Source organism: Lampetra planeri, chromosome 8, assembly GCF_965212315.1.
Source record: "Lampetra planeri chromosome 8, kcLamPlan1.2.h2, whole genome shotgun sequence".
Taxonomy (NCBI): Eukaryota; Metazoa; Chordata; class Hyperoartia; order Petromyzontiformes; family Petromyzontidae; genus Lampetra; species Lampetra planeri.
In genome coordinates, this window is record NC_136114.1 from 13,213,350 (window position 1) to 13,228,601 (window position 15,252).

The window sequence follows — 15,252 nt, forward strand, 5'->3', positions numbered from 1 at the left end:
GAAGCGGTGGTGGGTTGTTACCCTGCTCCCCACTCGACCAACCCACACTGACGAGCGTGGTGAAGTATCGTAATTGCCAAAACCCGGCATGGGGGAGACCTTAATCCAGCAGTGGATTGAGAAAGGTGCTCTGAATGATCGTGTTTTTTTTTTTGCGCTCACCTATACGTGCCACTGCAGTGTGGAGGTTGTATGGGTTTGTTGAGAAAGGTGAGGGGACCAGCTGGCGGAAGTGCATTTGTCAGATTACCTTAGAGATTAAGCCCTGCCATTTATACAGGCGAGCCTCCGCGCATGACGTTACCTCCGACAGGTCATTTGTTAAAACGGCCCGAGGTGGAGCCCGCCGCAATCGCCAGCGTATCATCACCAGGCCCCCACCACCGTCACGATGCTTTATGGAAAGCCGTAAAATTCAGTCACGCTCTTTGACTGGGGACAGTGCCCCACAATGATGTCGAGACCTGCTGATTAACTTCTTTGGCAAGCTTACATAACAAAATAACTGCTGCATCACGTATCTTTACGCAACTATTTTAAGGAGCCAAACGTTGCTTTATATGTCCGCAATGTTTCAGTCGCCAAAGTTGATGGTAGACCTTTCCGATGCCGCTCCCATAGCCGAAATGTGTGTATTTGTGTGTTCAACTGCAAATACCGCACCAACGCCAGGGAACGTTGTTTTGTTATTAAGGCTATGTGGTGATGAGTGCTTTCATAAAGAGTGTTTAGTTGAACGTCTTTTAAACTATAATCACCGCATTGCCCTCTTGTGGGATATTTAGACACTGAAGACAAAGACTTCTTTGCATTAACACAGCAGTGGCTTACAGTTTTTAAGAGCGGGGTGCTTAGCATTTACACCAGCGAGCATGTATAATTTCCATTTTGTGGGGGGATTTGGCTGTAGACTAAGCATTTATTGCACTTTTCGATTTAAAGCTTTCGTGACTGCAGGGATTCATCTTCTTGGTTCTTTCGGTAAAGTCACGTAGAATGGAAATAAAAGAATAAAAAAAAACATAATAAACGTCGTGAGAATTATTTTATTATGTTTTATTATTTTATTATTTCCATTCTACGTGACTTTACCGAAAGAACCAAGAAGAACATTTATTGCACATCGGGAGATGCTATGGAAGCGTCGTGCGTGGGACTCCAACCGGTGCATTTGTGTTGCCGGAGGTGAGCTTCCAGCCACTGTGCCAGCAGCACGTGAACCCCGATGGAGTAGGCACCGGGAGGTCTACGCAGCGAGTGGGGAAAATTAACTGAGATGGAGGCACTGACTCACAGTCCCTGTGTCCCCTGAGCTTGGTGTCGTGACTGTAAATACACCTCGACATCCGATAAGGCGCAGGGGCTGATGCGTCCCTGCGTTGGCTCTGAAAGTGCATAACCACTTGGCCTCCACGACTACAGATTGGCCGGGTTTGCCGCGAGCTTTCATTGGGTTTATCGACTTCTTGCAGCGCCTCAGTGTATTGTCTTATTGACAGTTAAGTCTCTTTACCAAACATACCGGCCTCTTTAAAAATGTTTCCACTGTTTCATAGGTTAACCTTGTCGTTCAATTGGAACCGTTGTCTGTTTTATTTGTCACCTTGTAAAGTTCATTGTCCGTATATATATGTTCATTTTATTAGCCGTCGTATTTAAAGCCCTGTTTTATAGTGGGATTATTAGTGGGCTGTTTGTCGGTCCAAAGTGTGGGTAATTCATGAGAGTCAGAGGGATACTCGTTTGTTCCTCACCACGGGCTTAAGACATGACACATTCGTTTTAATAGTCGAGACAAACACTCCATCAACACCTACGTGTATCCCACCGAGGCTGTTAGCGTTTCTGCAACTGCATTGCGTGATGCTGGCTTGGGACAGTCAGTTCCATCTGTTAGAGCAAATTATTTCGGTCAATGACTAAATCCAGGGAACTGCTTGGTTTGAGCCTGTAGCTGTGTTACTTTCGGCCTCACCAAATTCTGAATGTGAACACCTGTTTCAGGCGCACGAACAGCCGAATCTTGCACGTAATTAAAAATGTTTTGCTCTGGGCATTTATAAAGCCTTTGCACACTATCCCAGAATAAACATGCATCCGTCAGGCATCTGCTTCATGTGTGTGTATGGATATATGCTATAGATTAATAGAGGACACGGTTGGTTGTGTAGCGCATGCATATTATGATAAATATCAAAAAGCTCGAACATATTCACCAATAACCCTGTCCTAAAAGGAACAAAAATACAAAAGGTGACATTTTCAAGAAATGGCCCTCCAAAGCAGAGAGGTCACTCTCTTAGGGTAGTATTATTGACTAATGTTTTTGTTATTTTTGCTTGTGTTCCACGACCAATGCAGTATCACAGAAACATCGTGTGTGTGTGTATGTATATATAGAGTGTGGTATGGGGAGCGGTGGCGCAGTGGCTAGCGTGCTGCGCTGCAAACCTGGCGACCCGAGTTCAATTCCCGCTCACAGCCAACACCACTAACAAATATCTAAACTGGTCCTGGGCCTCCCCTAGGTCGACTCAGCCTAAACTGAGCACCTTGTGCGATGTGTTATTATCGCCACTTGGGAGACAAATGTGGCTGAGCGTGGTGCTGGCCACCCACCCCCTTTTGTGTGTCATGCCGGCATTCATAGGTGCTCGCTACCTATCACTCGACGCAAAAGTCTGTTAAAGGCTATACATCTTTTGGTGAGACGCTGTGAGTTCATGTGATCCACTGTGACAGGATGATCTTTACCCACCATTCTCTTCTCCCTGGAGTTGGATTGAGTTTTTAAATGCAGGTGCTATAAAAACTTTGTTTCGTCTCTGCTGTGTTGTGCTGTGCAGGCGGTTCCTGTTGCCGGACTACTTACCTTACGCGGGCATCTTTCACGAGCGGGGGCAGCCGGGCCTCGCAACCCACGCTTCCGTCAACCGCGTGCTCGCAGGTAAAGACGCCGCTACGCAGGAGCGAGATTCAGCAGAATCCCGATGTTGCTTGCGTTTATCCATCTCCCATGCCCGGTTTAAACGACGAGGTCATTGGGGGGGGCCACTGTGCGTGTTGGGCGGCAGCTCTGGTCGCGATCTCCCCTTCCACCTTGCCCCCCCCCCCCCCCAACGGTCCTCGGCCTTGCCGATCAGCAGCCGACTGCAGTGCCAAGGATCTGAATCCAAGTCGAGTTTCAAGTTACTGGGGGGGTCGGGGGGGGTGGTTATTTAATCAGGTGAGAACTCAGAAGACCAAGGATTGTATTGATATGGTTTAGTGATCTTGGTCACCAACATAACAAATACAAAGCAAATAAAGTACACCAGTGAAGGAATGAGAAATTGGAACAAACGCAACTGTCACGTGAGAAATTGGCAGAGGTGGGACAAAGTCATTGTTATGCAAGTCCAAGTCGAGTCGCAAGTCATCAAATTCATGACTCGAGTCTGACTCGAGTCCAAGTCACATGACTCGAGTCCACACCTCTGGAAATTGGAAATGTCGCACGAACATAAATCACTATTAAATAATACATTTGGGGCCATCCATTTAGTACGTATGCAAAAATATGTCAAAATTTTACCCCTCTCCCCCCTCCTTGTACGCACACGTACTTTTTACACCCCCCCCCCCCACCTGCGTACGTACGCTTGACGCACCCCCCCCACCCCCAAATCCTATAGAACGGCTTGTATTTAATCCACGCAGAAATGATCAAAGATTAATAATATTAACGTGTTTAAGCAAACAGTCCACCGCCGGACTACCTAACTCATCATTTGAAGGCCAATGTAGACACATTATTATCGAGGCTTCACCCCCCCCCCCCCCCGTTTCCTATGCTTACGTACATTGTCAGTAGACCCCCCCATACGCAAGCGGACGCATTTGGGTTAACTCCCCCCTCCATGCGTACATATTAAATGGATGGCCCCTTTCCTCTTGCACAAGTCGGCCGTGGGCAGATTATTTTTAGACTGATCATAATACAGTTAGAAAATTAAGTTACAGAAGCATTAAACAGATAGAAGGTAACTATTGTGCTGTAATGTAAACAGACTAGAATGTATTTTGTACTCAGTTTTCCTTTGGCACTCCCTCTGTTTCTAGTACCTTCGATATTGCCTTGTTGCGGATGGGTTTGGTTTGTTGGATCTTTTAATGTGCCCAAATAACTGTGGGTTTGTTCATCTTCCTGGCAGCTATAAGTTATTTCTGTTCTAATTTGGTGGTAATTGAGCCCCATACATATACACTCCACTCCATACTTCTACGTATGTGCCCAGATGGAAATGTTTGCTCCCGTTCACACGAGCATCAATACTTACAATTCATGCACTTTCCTGCCTTTGAGTTGCTGCCTTATAGATTCTTTACTAAACGTCTCTGTCATGACCGACCAATATTTTTCCTTCCTCTAATTTGGAATTCTTCTGCTAAGGATAGTCATGTATCTGGAGCGTGGGTAGTGAGCTGAGCCGCAGGAGCATAGAAGTACAGTATAGCAATGGATTTGAATGCACTGCTCTCTGCTGACTGCCACATAGCACAGCTCCGTGCCACCAATTGCAGCCTGGCTTGCTGCTGGGTGATCGCCCATCTTAAGCACTATCCAGGCTCAGGCCTGCTTAGGTTGCGAGATCAGGTGCATTCTGTGTGACATTATTGGCATTTTAAGTATCTAAATGAAAGATTGTAATCTTTCAGCATTTGCTGGGTGCTTTTGTTTGTTTTTGCCCTCTGTGGGAGTTCAGGCTTGCAGCACTTGCAATAAACCGTGTTTATATTGCTCTGGCTGCAGCGATATTGAGGCAAGCAGGATCTCGTGTGATGGCCTCAAAAAAATGATTTTCACAGGTCCCCATGGGTGCTTGACCACAAATCAATTACGGCTGCCATCTCGGGTGGTTTCCACACGAGTGTTTGTAATTTTAATGTACATCCTCGACTGCATACAACGTGTATGTACGCACCAATATTATTTATGTGTGTAGTTTAGTGTTATATAATTATGTACTTCTTTGCAAGATTTTACATTTATAGAACAACAACTTTTCACTGCTTTGGATGGTTGGCATTGGTTTATATTTTTTGCTTTTGAAGGAAAATGTATTTCATCAACTTTTCTTTAAATGCATTTGTCACTATGCAATTACAGTTTTTTTGTTCATATGTCTCTGGCTGGCTACCTACCAATGTAGTCCAACATGGAGATCATAGGGTGCACGACACACAACTGCGCACCCCTTGATTTTTCAGCTTAAAAGATGGCGAATGTTGACATTGTGCTCTCTGGAAAAGTCATTGAAGTATTGGGAAGAGTGTGTTAAACTTTGATGGAGATGATATATTATGATGACGTGTTATGACACTGGCGTGAAATTTGTTTGAAGTTGTGCCTAACCCCCCCCCCCCCCCCACCTAAGTTGGATTTCATGTAGTTCTTGAGACAAATTCTCAGTTATTGCGACGAAACCTCAAAGGTTCTTCATTAATAATAGATTGTGTTTTTTGTTTTGGAAACCTTGGATTATTAGTTTACATTTGCCAAGTATCAGTCGGTGTTCTAAGTGCCATCAATTCGTTTTTATTTCCGAAAAGTCATCGTGACGAGATTTTCCACGGTCATTCTGGCAATCTTTTATCCCTTGAGATAGGCTCTCAAAATGTACAAGATATCACAGATGCCAATGAGTGAGTGAAAGAAGATAAAAAGTGGCAATAATATCGTTGCAATTGTCAATAGGGACTTTTTTCTCTTGGGAGCATATTTTCTCAATTTAGCTTTGGTCAGTGTGTTCAAGTCTAAACATTACCAAGAAATTGGGCTGTCTGTTAATACCAACACAAGAGGGCAGCACGTAATAGTGAAGATGCTAAAATAGGCTAACAAGAAAATAATTTACTAATTTGCATTTTATTCATGGATTATCATTGGCAGTAACTTATGAAATATATATATACACATCCACTGTACATGAAGAGCTGTAAATTCTGGCAGGTGTTATTTTTTTTGTCTGCAATAACATTCACCATGAAGAGCAATGATCGTTTGCAAGCAACATTATTTTAAAAACCATGGTTACCGTGCCAATAATAGAAGTCTTTTCCAGCAACGTCTTGAAGATCTTAATGCTATTCTCAAGCAAGCGTGAAAGTTTCGCGTGCAAGCATTGATGGTTCTGTGTGGAATTTAGCTACGCTATGAAGCGTCCAATTCATAATGTTTTCAATCAGATGTAGCATTCACGAGAATAGTCAGCTTCACAAATACCACGTTGCGTGCCCGAGTATGTGAAAGTGGGGGGAGCGGTGGTGTCGTGGTTAGTGCACTGCGGTACGAACCCAGCGACCTGGGTTCAACTCCTGCATACGACCATTAAACTGTGGCGATTATCTGAAATATTCCTGGGCCTCCCCTAGGTCGACGCAGCCTTAAAATATCTGCAGCGATGTGTAAACACTTGGAGACAAAGGTGGCAGGGTGTTGTGGTGGCCCCACTACCCACTCCATGGACTGTGCTTTCCTCAAAGTACTTGCCCTCAGTCTTGCTTGCGAAAAAGGTTGGGGGGGGGGGGCGGGGGAGAATCTTTGTCTTTTTATGTGAAAATACATGTGTGTTTCTGTATATCTCTGGGTTAAGTGGCTCCCTTTTCCAGCCACTGTACACTCTAGAATCCTCTTTGGGCAGGATGAAAGTGCTGGCGATGCGAGAGGCGACGGGACTAATGTGGTGCAGCGAAATCCTGGACCCCATTGCTGTGGCAACCTAAAAGTGCTGGCATGGGTCTGCACAGACCTCTTAAGAGGAGGCTTGCACTTGATGGCATTGGGCAATGGTGGGCGGTCACACCGTGACAATCGCAGCACGGAGGGCCGGTGCATTCGGTGACCCCAGCACATTCAATGCTGAACAGCATTGAAAATGGTTTGGGCATACTCCACATGTCCTTGCGTTGTATCAGTCCTGGCTCGCAGACACCACGCCGAGGCCGTTAACTCATCCAGATTATTTTTGGATTGATTTGTGTTGCCTATATGGCAATAGGATCGGGTTATAAATTGTGCAAGCAGTTTTCCTTGCGTTCTTGAAGAGAGATTTTTAAAATAAATATTCTGTTAGCTTTATTATTTTTTCTAATCTTCTTTACCAAGAAAAGTTTCATTGAGTTTCTTTACTTTTTTTAGGAGGTTTCTGCAAATATTTTCTAGATGGGGGCGATGATTTCTGTGTTTACTCAAATTGTGTATATTTGGAGTTTGGATGTTCTCCCCCCTGCTCACATGGATTCTTCCCTCCACATTTAGAAACATGTTTTTTAGAGTATTGGGCTGCTTTAAATGTTCACGTAACAAACCATTAATTGAGCTGTCATTGCAGCCAGGTCACTTCTGAAAAGAGCTACATAGCTCAGTGGGCCTTACCTGGTAAAATTAAAATAGCATTAAAATATTTTATTCAACTTATCAACCTGTGTGTGATTGCTCGAGCCTTCTTAACAATGCATGTAGATTGTTTTTTAACAGTCTTCACTCTTGAGCTCTTGTTAGGCCGAGGTCTTTTGTTGGGTAGCCTTCTACTCAAGAGATAATTATCAGCATACTGGGGAGCCGGAGCCACTTGTGTTGGATTCACTTTCATTTCCCAAGGTGAGAGAGGGGGGTTAGCCAGGTGTGTGGGTTATAAAGCAAACGTTCCAATGTGCTTTCAAATAAATTCCCGTGTGTCAAGGGTCTCCCCAACTTTTTACTGCGGTTGAGTCATGGCAATCCGCATATTTTTTGTTTATTGAGATTTTATATTACTCTTCCAACTGCGCACACACAAAACACACACACACAGAGACTCAAAACCCTGTCTTTTCTGCGGAGTTACCGAGAGCCGTGCCAGGGTGGTGTTTTCTACCAACGCCCGGCACAGTTTTCTGTGGGTGCACACTGGATTTGGCACGGCAATTAAGAATTATGAACCAATGTGTGCACGTGGGGTACGGTTGGTTGCGTTTACTGCCGCCGTGTGGGAGAGCTGTGTGTGGCGTGTGGGGCACATCCATCTGCTTTGTCCTTTGGGTGTCTGCTTGGGTCAGTGTCCCGCTTGGCAAACTGCTGCAGCGGTCGTCAGTGGTGGGGCATAGTGAAGATGGAGCGTGATGTTCTGGGGGGGTGGGGTATCTATTACTGTCTGGCACTGAATTACCCGAGTTTAATTATGAAAGATTTTACTTTTTTTTCCGTTCAAGGCAGGTGGCTGGTGTTAGCGCAGGTAAGGCTTCGGGAAATTATTTGTCGTTTTACAGAGGAAAGTTTTCATGTCCTCTCGCCGCTCAAGAGATTTGCAGAAATTTTTATATTTAAAAGCGTTTTCATATTTTATACGAGTATCCTGGAATGAAGGAAAAAAAGATACCAGCATGTAAGTGGTTCTCGTTGTTAAATTTAAAATGCATTACATGAAAATGCTTATTTAATGTTAAACCTAAATCAGTTCCAATTGAATTTGCCTTGTCCACATTTACAAGTCTTATAAACTATAAATTAGTGCACGACATAAAATGCTCCTCTCTTCCACAACCTATTTTACATCGGTTACATAGCCATGGCTTCCCTTCCCAGACCACTGAACCCAGCAGCATAGGGTAATGCAAACGCAATCTTGAAATTGTTCTTCCGCTATACTTTGGTGGAGGGTGAAATCATTAACGGTGAGGGGATCTTTGTTTTTTTCACAAATACCGCCATGGTTGACATGCATTTAATAAATGAGTTCCCTTGAGAACTGTGAGATGGGTGGATAAATTATGTGACTGGTCGCCTGTTTCGAAGGGAATTTTTGTATCTCTGGAGTACCCTTTGCCCCAGCCTGTTCAAGCAGCCCACCCCACTTGGCCCCTTAAGGTCAGCAGTGAAGACAAAGCCCCAAAGACCTTTGAGGACCAGAAGAATGAGTCATTTTTGCCAACTTATTTTTTCTCACCAAATGCTAATAAAGTGCACATCTTGGTTTCGATTCATTTGCCCCTTGTGAATTGCCAAAACCTGGTTAAGCTTTTGCAATTGCCAGAATACTTTTCAATGCGTGCTTGACCCTGGACATGGCTAATGTGGCCTTAATCTCTTTGTAAACGTCATGCCGTATGTGTTTGAGCAAGCTGAAATTGAACTCTTCACCTTTAAAGTGCAAACCAGACAGTGCTGCCAAGTTAACCACCTGCTTGCGCTCAGTTTGTTTTTACAAAGATTGCGCGTGCGGCTCTGCACGTGCGCGTGTGCACCAGTCACTCTTCGCTTGCCCATTTATCCCGCCGTGCCGAGCGCCCAGCAGTGACCCGAATGCCGCCTGCTGACTCGCATTAAGGGGGAAATTGGAAAGTAAGGTGGGGATGCTCCACGTGCTCATGAAGACCAGTAACAGCGGATCAATAGCCGTAAAAGGGCGAGCCGTAATCGATGGCGCTCGCTGTGCTTGGGCTGCGCGGTTGCGGGGGAGGGGTGGGGGTGCCCTTTGCAAGCCCGGCGACGTGTCCCAATCCTGGGGTTTGTCGGGGCCGGACCTTGCTCCTGCTTTCGCGTGCCTCTCGCGTGTCACACGCGCCTCGGGAATGTCGCGTAGCCGCACGTTTAATGGCATTGAGGAACATCGACTCGCCGGTTAGAATGGGTAATGTCGTGAATATGGGACGTTCATTTTGTTTTGTTGTGGCGAGTCGGCGTGCGAGCGTGTGCGCGCGCGCGCAGTGGGGTGCGGCGCGCATGGGCGGTTTGCCGAGGCTGACATTTAAATTCCATTTAACAGCCAAGTTTGGCTGCAATTTGTTTCTGTAAAAGACGGATACCCTGACCTCTATGTTCTTATTTTTACGTGGAATTCCATTTATTTACCAGAACATGAATTTGTCCCCAAGGACACCGTTTCTGTGGAGACTGCTTTGTCTTTCTTTTTATCCACAAATATATAATGTTGTAACTGAATCTGAAAACACCAATTTTACATTTCCCAAGATAGATGATGATCTTATCAATAATGTCTTCTGCCATTGCTGCTGATGCTAAATTTGCATTTTGAAACTTCTCCCCCCCATAACCATCTCTTGGTGAAAATCCAAGGCTCCTCCAGGGTTGTTTGTCTTGTGCACTCAGCCAGGGTTGAGGAGAGAGATGGGGGGGGGGGCTTCATACCTTTAACATATTTGTTGCCATTGATAAATGAAGGCTGTTTGGGCCATGTGGGGATTAACAAAGGTTTATTGATTTGAGAAGCCGGTTCATTGGCCAAGTCTGCATGCCACACTTGTCATTAGGGCAGAGAAATATCACTCTCCGTGAAGCGGAACGCCCACTGATGGCTGTCAAGGGGAGGGCCGTGTGGTGGTTCCGATATCAGTGCCACGAGAGCTCATTAGAGCTTGAGAATCGGACACATCGCTTGCAATGTGCTGAAGAAATGAGCACTGTTTAAAATCGTACGCTGGCTTCATTTCCCTTATATCTTTCAGTCAAACAGAATTTTGTAGGGGGCTTTCCAAAAAGTCTGCAGCAATTCCATTTGCTGAAAGAGAATTATTGATCATACATGAAATCTGAGGCCGTCTTGTTTTGTTGCTATAGTTTAAAGTGTGTGATTGGGTGGTTTTAAGATGCCTAATTGACTGTATTGTTTTTGTCTCTAATTGTTTATTAATCTCAACGTTCAGGAACCCAGGGGTGAAAGCTATGGGCGCTTTCTAAATGTAACGTGTTTACTTTCAGTCTGCTGCGTTCGCTTACCAATTGTCTTTTAGTAATTGGCGTTCACGGAAATATATTTAGCCAAATAAGGGGAGAGTGCTTGGCCTATATTGTACCAAACCACCATTACTGCTCAAATAATTTGGGCAGTCACTGTAATAGTCTACCTTCATTTAGGCAGGCAAGGATTTGACCTGCGGACCTTCCCATTGCAATTCCTTCTGCTCTGCCGTCTCATTACCGGCAGAGCTGTCAGATTTCTGCGCAGGAGTGCGAGCGTCAACTCCGGCATGTGCGCAACACCCCCTTGCACGCGCATAGGCACCTGTGCTCACCCGACACACACACACATGCACCCCCACACACGCGCACAAATACCTCCCTCCCGTCTTGCTGTTGTGGCAAGCGCTGTTAGCGAGCCACGCATGAACCGTGAAATGGTATGCTAGAGGTTGGTATTTGCCAGCATCGCACCGTGCTGCCTTTATTGCGCTAGTATTGCTATATACATGACAAACCAGGTACTTGCTTACAATTGAATCGACCTTCAGGAGGCCCAGAACTATTTCAGATTTTCACCACAAACGTCAGCTGTTGGCAGGAATCGAACTTGGGACGCCGGGTTTGTCGCAGCAATGCGAAACCCAATACGCTACTATTCCCCATGCATGCCCACATATATGCCCACATTAATCTGTCTGGAGGAATTCCAGCTGCACTTTTGTGAACCTTCATTGGCCATGTAAAAAAAACGTGGTGTTCTCGGATGTTTTTAAAAGTCTTTTTTTTCTGGTCGACATGGAGTTTGTTTCTTATCTGAGGTTTGTGCAAATGAAAGCTGTCAAGTTTATCATAAGTAAATTAACCGCAAAATGAAGCAGATGTCTAAAATTAGGTTTGCTGCAAATTAGGTTTTCTGAAGTAATTTAGGAGAGAGTGTTCCAAAGCAAAAGTCCGGCTGGAAAAACATGCAAAGACATTTTTGCAAGAGGCGCGTTGACCGGTGCTCCCTGGAAGCAGAGAACGTGTTTTATTTTTAGCACAAAAATGTCTCGTTTCATCATCCGCAATGCGCCTTCAAAACTTGCACGCATTTCCATCGCATGTAACAAAGAGATACTCTGCGTGGTGTCAAACATGCAATTGACATACGAGTTACAAACACCTTTCCCCGGCCTGCTTCTACTACCTGTATTTTGCCCCAGCTGGGCGTTGTTTTTTTTGTGCGTTTTGTACACTGCGTACGGTATTTGCTTGACCACATATCTTTTGAAGAAATAGCCTGTCGAGAATTTACCTGCGCTGTACTGCTCAATAACAGTCACTCATGCCGGAACGCTCGGGGTTCAAGTGTAGTGCCATGTAGAGTGTGAATATACAGGGGTGCTCCATGAGTCGATGCCCAAAACACTTGTCAACATTTCGGTTCGTGGCTCTTCTTCATAGCACATCAAATGAAGAAGGTGCCATTGCCTGAAATGGCGAATTTTTTCTATTTATTTATTTTACGACAGTGTTTTTGATGGGTGTTTGTTAATTGAGCTTTTTCAGCACTGGCAGCGCATCATTGCCAAATAATTTTATCATTTGTAGATACCCCACTGATTTCCACTGGACCCCTCTTCTCAGCAGGTGATTGAATTTTGTGAATGTGATGGCTCCGTAGCTTACAGAGGGAGTGTTAGAACGTGTAATGAATGTCGAGCTTGGTGGGACATGTCTAGAGGATTTTTTTAAACAATAACATGTTTTTCGTTCTCCAATTTTTCTGTTTTATTTTAGTGGGGTGTCTGACCCTGTAGTTTTCAACCATCCAGGCAATACTGTGAGTGAACCTTAAGTGTTTTTCTATGCCTTCCTTTGAGTGCATCGAATGTGCATCCCCCTCGGTAGCGTTTGCAGATAGCAGATGCTGCCGTGCATGTATTTGATATTCATCGACGCAGTAACTGATTCGCGTTATTGGCCGTTTTGCAGGTATATGTTAGGTTCCGTCGTCCGTCTTTTCGGTCCAGTCTTAACACGCTGTTTGTGATCTTTGCTTATGGGCCGGTGTTGTTGCGAGACAGCTTTGTGTACTCCTGTACACTTGTTCGCATATGTGGTGAATAAGGCTCTGCAACGCCAGCTTATTTGACTTGTTTCCCTTTTTTTAAGTCTTAATGCTTGCAGGCACGATATTACTTCATCTGGTCGGCAAAGATGCAAAAAACATGTCATTATGCCCTTTGAAGTCGGGTAATTTGTGTCGGTCACTAATATTGTTATTTCTTCAAAGAGCATCACAGCTCGTAAAAAGGCAAATTGACAGACAAAAAAATTCGAACTACAATGGAAACCAAGGCACAAACAAGCAAGGCCTTAAGTAAAATGTACAAGATATCTGCTTTAAATGTAAAAAAAATATCCGTTGGCTTTTGAATTGGTGAAAAGATGTGAGAACAGAGTGTACAGCACTAAAAGAGGAATCACACTGATTAGTATCAACATATCTCATTGCGTGAATATTACTATGTAATGAATACGCTGCATTAAAATATACATTTACAAGTGTGAGTTTTTTTTGCTTTGCACATTCTGTTTTCAGAACTTGAAAACTGCTTGACCCACTCTCATATATCATTGGGTCTGTTACAAATATTCACGCCTTTAAATGCGCATATATGTGCTGAGAATTGAATGTGTTCAAAGCGGTAGTATAGTGGGTAGGGGCACTGTGCTAGGAACCCACTCCCTCTTGTGCTGTGTACTTGCTCAGCACTTTCCCAAACATATTGTGTGGGATACATTGGAGTCTTTGTAATTATTGAATACGTTCCCACATTATCAGAAGGCAGTGCAAAATATGATATTGTATGCTTACACGCAACTTGCAAGTCTGCTCTTGATCCTAAGAGAATTGCCTAGCTTTGCGTCTGGTCTAGCTGACAGAATAAGCGCCCTAAACACTGCCAAATAATGTCTGTTAGACATCGATTTCCTCCTGACTTCTTTTTCGCCATCTGTACCCAATTGGTGTGGGGCCAGGCCAGTTCAGCTGGCTTGATGTTGTAGCCTACATCTCATTGCCATGGTTGTGAAGGACAAAATGCACGGGGGATGTCTCTGCCTCTTGAAATTATTTGTCTATTTGGTTACATTGTGCGCCAAATTTGCTTGGAGAGACGGTGTCTTAAAAAAATTATGAAGCTAAAAAAACAACGTTCCCTCCTGCATTGGCTCAGAGTAGAATGACTGACACAAGTTGCCATCTAAAGATGTGTAGTGTGTGCAATTACTGAGGCACACACAACACTATTTGTAGAGGTGACGCGTTTAATAAAACAACTCGCTGATCACTGGATTCTATTGTTAAGTGTGGCTATGCTGTTCTAGACTGTTCACTGTGTGTGTGAGTTAGCTATCGAACGGGTCTGTAGCACACATGCGTGCATCGAATGTGCATCCCCCTCGGTAGCGTTTGCAGACAGCAGATGCTGCCGTGCATGTATTTGATATTCATCGACGCAGTGACTGATTCGCGTTATTGGCCGTTTTGCCGGTATATGTTAGGTTCCGTCGTCCGTCTAGTCGGTCCTGTGTTAACACGCTGTTTGTGATCTTTGCTTATGGGCCGGTGTTGTTGCGAGACAGCTTTGTGTACTCCTGTACACTTGTTCGCATATGTGGTGAATTAGGCTCTGCAACGCCAGCTTATTTGACTTGTTTCCCTTTTTTTAAGTCTTCATGCTTGCTGGCACGATATTACTTCATCTGGTCGGCAAAGATGCAAAACGATTCCCAGCTAAATCTGCACGACGACGAAGAGCGGCGGCGAAGAGCGGAGTCCTCTTCAGTTGATCCCCAAAACGAGCCCAGAGTCCCCTCGGCGCTGCCCTTTTATCCCCTGGCAGCCGCCTTCGGCCACGCCCCCTCCTGGATCCCCGGTCACGTGTCCGCCAGTCCTCCAATGGAGATGCCCGGCACTCAGCGTGGCTGGCGCAACAGCGTAGAGAACACTTTGTGTGTCTCTACAGATGCATTGAATTTGTCAAAACATGTTTTGTGCTTACGTGTAAATGTGCTTAGTTACATGTTTAAATTTGCATTTTTATGAGGTGCAGCAGACCCAATCAAGGGCTTCAGAGCACCCGACAGTGAAATGTATACCACAAAAAGCTCCAGGTTACTTAATACTTTTAATCGTGTGCATAGGAATCTTATTATACAGGTAGGAACAATATGTTCCACACTGCCCACCAGGGATTATTTGTCTGTCTGTCGTGCATAAACATATATAATATAAACAGCTCTCTGATTGGTGGAGACCTACTGCCGGGTACGGAGAGGGGAGGTGCCTAAGGGAGGAGGATCAGGGGAGGGGCCTAAGGGAAGGGGGGGGGGTCAGGGGAGGGGCCTAAGCAAGGGGGAGGGGCTGATAGTTAAAGGGGCTGGCTACCTCAAGTCAAGTTATCTTTTATACAGGTAGGAACAACAGGTTCCACACTCCCCACCAGGGATTATTTGTCTGTCGTGCATATTTGTCTGTCGTGCAC

The 15,252-nt window shown here is 44.9% G+C and overlaps 1 protein-coding gene across 5 annotated transcripts in view; it reads left to right on the forward strand.

The window, feature by feature from the left end:
* The window catches only part of AMBRA1 (autophagy and beclin 1 regulator 1), a 103,399-nt gene that overhangs the window by 42,601 nt on the left and 45,546 nt on the right, over positions 1-15,252 (forward strand). For all 5 annotated transcript variants that reach the window (XM_078597100.1, XM_078597101.1, XM_078597097.1 and 2 more), the window contains one exon: positions 2,847-2,947. In XM_078597100.1, coding sequence (XP_078453226.1) covers positions 2,847-2,947 — 101 coding nt within the window. The remainder of the gene's footprint in view (positions 1-2,846; positions 2,948-15,252) is intronic.